Below are 8,721 nucleotides of genomic sequence, written 5' to 3' on the forward strand. Positions count from 1 at the left end.
TCCTGTTAATGAAGACTAAAAGCCCGACTCGAGCCCGGCCTAGCTCGGCCCATGAACGGGTCTAATCATGAATGAACAAGCCAATATTCAATACAAATGGGGCCCATAGTAAATACTTGTGTATTCACTCGTGATAAATAGCCCAGCCTGGTATGCATGATTTTGTCTCCAACACATGTGGTTAAGGACAGTACGTAGCTACTAGCTACCACATGCCTAGAAATTTGATTTTGAATTATCTTTTTTGGTGAAAGCATCAATAATGTTAGGTGAGGTCCTTGTTTGGGTTTTTATTATGGTCTATCACACTACCTTAGGAAAAAGGCTTTTGAGATCAAAGCATTGACAAGCACAGGTCCACCCATATCTTGTTCAAACAACCTTTACTTTCTATAAGCTAGTAGCCATATAAATGCATGCCAACTAATTTCAAAAATCTGATTTCTATCATTTAAACAACCAAACAACCATTTTTTTTTTTGTGAGAGCATTACCTGTAGGGGTGGCAATTTTTCACCCAATCCGCCCAACCCACCCAACCTTCCCATTTACTTGGCGGGTTGGAAATGGGTTAATCATCCACTGGGTCAATTTAAATGGGTTGGGTTGGGTTGTGGATAACCATTGGGTTAACCACTAAAGATATAAGTAGTAATTCCTTAGCCATTTTTTTAATTTTCTTTATTTGAATGAAATAATTTATAATTAATTTATTAATTTTCTATTCATGACTAAAATTAGTTTTGTTTCGAATCAACACACTTCACCCAAATCGACATAAATCCAATTCAACTTGACCCGAGTCCGGACAAGCTCAACTTGGTCTAAATATGAATAGACCCGATCACCTCAGTTTGGATTGGCTAGCCCAATCCGATCCAAGACATGCCGATCCGATTGACCCCAATATGAAACGGGTACGGACGGGATAATTCAGATCGGACTTGGTCCGGTCCCTATCCGCACAACCCAACACAAATCTAGATAGGTCTGATTTACTTCCCTTAAACCGCTTCATGTCAGTTGGTTCAGTCCCAAACCTGTGCACGAACCTGATATGGGCCGTTGCAAGTCAATTTGTCATTGGCCAAACCGGTTCGGTCTAGTCCGAATAGACTAATCTAGATCTGAACAGTTCAACCACCCTTGATGTGATTAGCTCAAAGACAATCCAATTAGATAGTTCAAGTTGGTCCGATCGGTTTGAACCTAAGTGGTCCGGTCAAACCTGAAACCCAAACATAGTCAAATGACTTTACCGCTCGTGTAAAAATAACATACATGTAATGTGATTTGAACTTCACCACTTGTGTAAATAGCAATTACTATTACCACCAAGCTATGACCAACTTATTTGTTAAGAGGGAGTTTGTTATTTGTTTTAGGTACATAAATATAAGATTAATGGGTTTGGACGAATTGGATTGGATTAAAGCGGATTTGTATTGAACTTAACCCATTTAATTTTATATAACTGGGTCATTAATGGGTTGGCAGATTAGATGAATTGGGTTGAAATTAAACCTAAACCAAACCCAACCCAACCCGCCCAATTGCCACCGTTAATTACCTACAACCAAACGATTCATCAGCGACCTCAGTGAAATGAGAACACGCCAACATTTGAAAAAAAAAATTCATTTTTCATTACGGGGCTCTGAATTGTTCTGTGACCATGGTCGCAGGTAATGTGAGCTCCTTTTCAGTGACCAAACTGCCGCAGGAAGGAACACAACTCCTGGATCAAATAGCTGTCATGCTGTTTCTTTCAAGTCTGGCAAATCAGTTTCATTGGAAACTCTTGGCATCCTCTCATTTGTTTCTTCTTTGCTCTTTCCCCACAAGACACTGTAAAGGCCTCCAGCCAACAAGATTCCCCCTAAAACACTGCAACACAACCCAGCTTCATATTAGCTTAGGTAAATTTGAAGCTTAATCTAAGATTTGATTTTCATCAAGAAAAGAAATTAAAACAACCTTCCCAAGCTAATGAGTTCGCCCAAGAGAAATGTTGAACAGATGATGGTGATGATAAAAGAGAGTGGGGTTGACATGGCCAGAAACACGGGCCCTTTCTTCTCAATGCACCAGGCTTGCAGGTAGAATGTAAGACCGGTGACCACGAGTCCCTGGAGCCATGAATGAACCATAACAAACTCTATCAGTTACAGATAAAAAGGGCTTCATTAACTGAAGACCAAAGAACAATATATCAGATACAAGGGTTTCTAGCTTGTTGAACTTACACAATATGCTGTAGCAACAAGTCCCACATCCCAACGTAGCTTCCATTGATCAAGGTTTCTCTCAAATGCAATGGCAATTACAAACGACTGAATGGTGCTCAAAAAGCACTGAAGTGCTGTGAAGAGAAGCTTCGAAGGGTAATCCATCAAAATCAGTCCCTGTCGGCCATCAAATTTACATCTTGAATCATCATTGCCTCTTTGTATATATTTACAGGGAGGTAAATCGTATGGCTGATTCCTTGTCTATGCAATTACTTTCTTCAGTTCCGTCCATGATTTGCCTCAGAAAACATAGCTTTATGACGGATCATGGATACATTTATTACGTATTCGATAACTTTTTTAGGGTCCACCACACTTGGTTGTAAATGCTTTTTATGAACTGATGGCCATGGCCCTTTGTATAGGTTTTCAGAGGGGTAAGGCTTTTATGTCCCCCCTCCTCCCTTTCTTAGGCTTCGTTTGGATCATGTAAAACATCATTAGTGTATATTTTATATTGAACTGTATAATAGGTGATCGTTGAATTTTGAAAATCGTGATAAAAAAGTGTAAAGTTTTATATCGATAAAATTGATGTAGTATTTATATCAATAATCAATGTAAAACTTTATGTTTGATGAGGTTTTACATCGATTCACGATATAAACCGGGGTGGAGTTTTACATCGATCTACATTTACACTCTTTCCAAACGTCAACAAAACCAAATCGATGTAAATTTTTATATTGTTCTTGATTTACACTGATTCTAAATGTAATCTAGAGTTTATTTTGTAATTGATTAATAAAATTTTTGATGGCCACCCCTCCCCTGAGAGTAAATTTTAAAATTAAAAAAAAAAATCACCTATCGTCTCAAAACATTATAATGAAGAAAAGCTACACTATCTGAGATCGAATGGATGAATATATTGCAAAACATGACTTAAAATTGAGTTTACCTGGAATACAATCCAGACACCCCATAAGGTGTTTGCTGTGAGCATCAAGAAGCAACCTTTTATCCATGTCTTAGTCGTGTGGGCAAGAGCTAGGTCCTTTTCACTGCTACTCTGTCCAAAAGGATGGTGATTTATCAAGGGTTTCAGATGTGGTCCTTTGTAGAAGGCAAGAGTCATGGCACCAGCCATACAGAGAAAGACACCTAGTACTTTGGCCTTCCCCGAGATGGCTCTCACATTAACAGTTTCCATCCTGTCACAGAGGTAAATACCGATGTAGATGAGCATGAAACAGGAACACTTGAAAGTAGTGGCAACTGGGCTGGTTGGGTTGGGTTTGGTTTGGGTTGAGTTTCAACTCAATCCATTTAACCTACCAATCCGTTAATGACCCAATTATGTAAAATTAAATGGGTTGGGTTTAACCTAAACCCTCTTTAACCCAATCCAACCCGCCCAAACCCATTAATCTTATATTTATGTACTTAAAACCAAAAACTAACTCCATCCTAATACATAAGTTGGTCATAGCTTAGTAGTAATAGTAGTTGCTATTTACACAAGTGGTGAAGGTTTTAATCACATTACATGCATTGTTTCTATATCAACAGCAAAGTCATTTAACTATGTTCGAGCTTTGGATTTGACGAACCACTTAGGTTCAAACCGGTCAGACCAACTTGAATTATCTAATTGGATTGTCTTTGAGCAAATTGCATCAAGAGTGATTGAACCGTTTAGATCTGGACCAGTCCGGTTGGACTAGGTCTCGATTGAACCGGTTCGGACCAGACCTGAACAGACCGTATTCAATCCGGTTGGGACCACACCCGACCGGGCTGATTCAACTCGATTGGGCCAGACCCCGATTGGACCGGTTCACTTCGATCGGTCCCAAGTCAAAGGCTCCAAAGGATCTAGGTCAGTTAGCATTGATGACCCGGGCCGGATTCGGGTCGGGTTGTATGGATACGAGCCGAACCAATGATCCAAACCGGGCAAAGCAAGTGGGGTGGTGTAGGGTCTAGACTTCACCCGGTCCGACCGCTTCAGATTTGGGTAGACCCGGATAAGCTTGTGTCGGGTCGGGCCGAGCTGTGTGAATAATGATTGGACTAAATGACCCAAAGCGCGCAAAGCAAGCGATACCGAGCCATCCTGTTTGAAGTCTATTTCAAATTCGACTTGACCTGGATTAGTATATGTTGGATCAGGTTAGACTGCATTGAACTGATCTAGACTTGGGTGAAATTGATTTGGATTTATGTTGGGTGAAGTGTATTGATTCAATACAAAACTAAATTTAGTCAACATTTAATAGAAAATTAATGCCTTAATTATAAATTATTTATTTCAAATGAAGAAAAAAAAATATTAAGGAATTAATACTTATGTTTGTAATGGTTATCCCAACGGTTATTCACAACCCAACCCAACCCAACCCATTTAAACGAGTGGGTTGGGTGATGGGTTGATCACACAACCCGACAAGTAAATAGGAAGGTTGGACGGGTTGGGTGAAAAATTGCCACCCCTACTTGAAAGCTATTTAAAATTAGGTGTATAAGTTGGATGGATTAAGTCGGGTTGAGTGACAACCCAGGCCCAATCCTAAGATATAAATTTTGGGTTTGGGCCTTACCCAACCCCAGGTCAAGCTCAAGTTTATCGACCCAGGTCTAACCTTAGTTTAACTCAATACAACTTCAACTAGACTCAGACTTGGATAGGGTTGAATTAGTTTTGAGAAGGTTGATTGGATTTAAAAGATTTTATGATTATATTTTTGTGTGACAACCAGGTTACCTGAGGTCTCAACCAAAGTTTACGTCAGGCCTGAATTCTATGGCCAGGCCCATTCCAAAAGCTGAAAAAACTCAGGCCGAACCTGTGCAAAAATTTGGGTTGAAACAGGTTAGACCCACACTAGTTAAAGTATTGTAGAGGTCTAACTAATATGATTGGGAATCATAGAAAACACTGTACCCAGAAACTTATTTTTCTTTTATAGGTATTACCATCCAGAAACTTAATTAAATCATGATCCATGGTAATAAGAGTTTGAAAACAAAATCAAAGCTAGCATCTGGGTTTGGAACCCATTGTATAAAACAAGCTCACATTCGGTGCAAATTTGGGAGGCTCAGCTTGGAGTTGCGAGATTTTGAATGAACCATATCAAAGACCCAAGCCCAAAACAGTCTAAAATACTAACTCGGGCCAAGCCAAATTGCACCCTGAATGACATGGGCAGTATCCTGCTCTAGGGCCAAAAACCATTAATTTTTTATTTTTAAATCAGAACAGGCTGTCTGTTCAAACTGAATGGTCAGACTGTTTGACCCGGAAACCAGTTCCCAAAATGGTTTCATACCCGACCTGGTTTTTAAAACCTTGAACAGCATTGGATTTTATGTTCTCTTAGATAATTAAGACTTACAGATACAAATATATACAATATAAATACAGATAAAAAAATACAAGATTTTGTGCTCTACATATTTGTATTTGTACTCCTTCCAAATAGAGGCTAAGGTGTGTTGGGTTTTTATGTTTTTATGATTACAAATTTACAACACTTCGCTTTATACAGTAGCGGGAAGAGGAACATAGGATGAGAGTACTTTTCAGCACCAAACTCAGTTTCATTTCATTTAAAGAACTTTTTCATGTGACTCATCCATCCTCTTTCCCTCTCTTGAATTTTTTATTTCCTTTTTAATTAAGTCCAAATCATACCTTATCTCCACTGGTATCGTCCACAACTAGTCCAGTTTTACAACAGAGATAACCTACTCTACACTCTATATTAGGATTTATAGGCCATTAATTTAATAAAATTAATTTTTAATCTCTGCTCTATTTTGTATCTTTTGCTATTTTATAGCCAATGCTCTAAAAATACGTCAACTTCTACTTAAAAGGAGTAAATACTTGCTTTATAAAAAGTAAAAGGAATAGCAGACCAATAAGAGCCGAGGCTCAAATTTTGGAATTCTAGACATTCCAAATCCTAGGGTTGCAAATAGGGCCGGGTTGGTTTGGTTTAGATCAACTCTAGCCCAATCCGATACTGTTAAAACATCAACTCTAACCTCAACTTCAACCCTAACTCATTCTGATTATGAGATCTACTATAACTATATCAATTAAAATCATTCACAAATACATGTTCGACTATAAATTATATGTATATACAAAAATGTCCTAAATAGATTAATGGCAAAGCTAGGCTATCTAGCTAAAGCTGCCAAAGCCACGGTGGAGAGTGGAAAAGGTTGATGATGGGTATCTTTGTAAATTGATGGAGAGAGAGAGAGGAATGGACATTCCCCGGGAGGTCACACTGATACAACTAAGGTATCTAAGCAAACATAGGAAATTGGCTTCTTATATTGCAGGTCAAGTTTAATGATATATAATCATCATGAAAACAATGATATATAATTAAATATAGTAATATTTTACAACTGTTGAAAAAGTAAGAGTGGTAATTTTGTAAATTTTTTTCAATATTTTATTTTTTATATTATTTGGTAACCTTGGGACGTGAGAGTTGGATGTTCTAGACCTGTAAAATAAAATCCCTTTTTATATCTTATAATCTGAAATATTTTGAGACAGAGAACAAGAAGTCAAAAACAAAATACCCTAAATTGGCTTTTTATCTTATTTTTTCATTCTATCTTCAACTTTACCTTTACAGAATTTTGTTTTATTTTTTTCTTTGATTTTTACCACCACATTTCGGTTGCTCCAACAACAACAAATCACCCATCATCATCATCATCATCATCATTTCTCCCTATAAAAAAAAGGTTTGAGGACGGCTCAGCAGAAGTGGTCGAAGTTCCCCTGTGGGAGATCAAGACTATTTTATATAGTTTTAATCTCTCTCATCCCCAAATAGAGGATCCTTCCGGAATCTTTTGTCTGTTGGGCAATTATGTCATGTCAGCACAAGTTAGCACGTGGCCATATTGGCGGGTGGCCAATTGTGAACCACTAATATGTGCTCATGCTGCTCTCATAAAGTCTGGAGTTGGACTTCTTTTTTCTGATCGGGTTTATGGGATGTGTAAGAGATTCGGACCCGGTTCAAAACAGGTCTTCTTTGGTTCGAACAATGGTTTCGCTCACCGTCCATTCATTATATAGGAGGAGGCCATTATCACGCTCTCTCAGACGTCCAGACGGCCAGACGGCCCAGACCCACTATAGTGCTCCACTAGGTCAAATTTCCCCCTTTAATTGGATTTAATTTGTTTCAACTTTTCAGCAGGACGTCTACTTTGTGCCAATATAGTAAGAAGAATATACAATTCGTGGTAATGTTGCCGGAATCTTGGGATTTGATGCTTTTGTTGGGCCAACCCCGTAAAAAGAAAGATCATATTGAGAGAGAGAGAGAGAGAGAGAGAGAGAGAGAGAGCTGTAAATCAAGAGCAAGAAGAAGGATCACAAACAAAAAACATGCATGTTTCTGTGAGATATAAATGCTGCATAACCGAGCTGTAAATCTAGCAAAGAACACAGTATTATTTGCTGTTTTTTTTTTTCTTTTATTTAATTTGAATTTTTCAATGTCTAGAATACAACTTGATCTGTATATTAAGGCTTAATGCTAAATAATGAAGAACAGAAAAAAAAATAATAATAAAGGCTCTGAACTCAAAATGAAAAAGTAGCTAGTATACGTACCTGAGCAGAAGTGCCAAGAAGAAGGTGATGACAGGAAGGGTATTTGAAGTTGCAGAGGCCAGCGTTGCAGATGTATAAACTAGAGAGACACCATAGATATCCAAGCTGGAGGTAATCCTGAAACCCAGAAAGTCTAAACTTGAAAAGGTGATAACTTTAATCTATATCAAACCCATGATTAGCTTATTAGCAGGAAAAACAAGAGGCGAATTGAAGCTCACTAATTCAGTTGAACGTACGTACCCAAGTAGAGAATGCAGGAAAATCTTGCAGAAGAGACGGAATGACAATGGTGGTGCTCTCTTCCTAGAAAGCGAAGAAATTTTTAGAATCCTCTGGATAAAATTGGTCAGTCAAGAAGAGGAAGAGGAGGAGGAATATAAGTTAACCTTTCAAAGAAAATGGCGAAAGGAACTAAGAATATTGTTGCAGCAGCCTGTCTATAGAAGACGAAGACGAAGTTGTTCATTCCATTATTGAATGCAGCCTTGGAGAGCAGGAACATACCAGCATAAATAGTTTGAACGAGAACCACAGCCAAATAAGGCTTCTTTGCATTCATCGTTCAAGCTTCAACTTGTTAGCAAATATGGGAGTTGAGATGGACGAGAGTCCAGAGCTCGAGGTATTTATACTTGGTTTCCTTTGGGATCACGTGAGAAAAGTTTCCTTTATTTTGTCACGTGTCTAGTGATTAGCTCATTTTCTCTATGGGCGGGGATGGGCACAAGTTGAAGGACATGTTTCAGCTCTGTAAAGTGTAAATCAATGAGAGTGATGATATATCTCCATCATCATTCTCTGACTCCAACACCCCGAGATGAAAAG

At 38.4% G+C, this 8,721-nt stretch overlaps 1 protein-coding gene across 1 annotated transcript; it reads right to left on the reverse strand.

Moving 5' to 3' along the window:
• Positions 1 to 1,519: 1,519 nt before the first annotated feature.
• On the reverse strand, positions 1,520 to 8,503 carry LOC104586232 (WAT1-related protein At5g64700-like). Its single transcript, XM_010243401.3, has 7 exons — positions 8,283 to 8,503; positions 8,137 to 8,199; positions 7,894 to 8,010; positions 3,193 to 3,445; positions 2,247 to 2,405; positions 1,978 to 2,129; positions 1,520 to 1,887 (listed from the first exon to the last, which is right to left on the reverse strand). The coding sequence occupies exons 1-7, from the start codon at positions 8,453 to 8,455 to the stop codon at positions 1,755 to 1,757; spliced, it is 1,050 nt and encodes a 349-aa protein (XP_010241703.1). The 5' UTR covers positions 8,456 to 8,503; the 3' UTR covers positions 1,520 to 1,754.
• Between the last annotated feature and the right edge of the window lie 218 nt (positions 8,504 to 8,721).

The sequence above is a fragment of the Nelumbo nucifera genome, chromosome 1 (assembly GCF_055504915.1).
Source record: "Nelumbo nucifera cultivar China Antique chromosome 1, China Antique-T2T, whole genome shotgun sequence".
Classification (NCBI taxonomy): domain Eukaryota; kingdom Viridiplantae; phylum Streptophyta; class Magnoliopsida; order Proteales; family Nelumbonaceae; genus Nelumbo; species Nelumbo nucifera.

What these genes read in the sequence shown, in the direction of transcription:
- LOC104586232 (XM_010243401.3), bottom strand. Translation starts at nt 8,455, where the DNA reads ATGAATGCAAAGAAGCCTTATTTGGCTGTGGTTCTCGTTCAAACTATT. An exon ending in TTCCTGCATTCTCTACTTGG is followed by an intron (nt 8,011 to 8,136) that starts GTACGTACGTTC and finishes TCTGGGTTTCAG; the next exon opens with GATTACCTCCAGCTTGGATA. An exon ending in TTCTTGGCACTTCTGCTCAG is followed by an intron (nt 3,446 to 7,893) that starts GTACGTATACTA and finishes CCTCTGTGACAG; the next exon opens with GATGGAAACTGTTAATGTGA.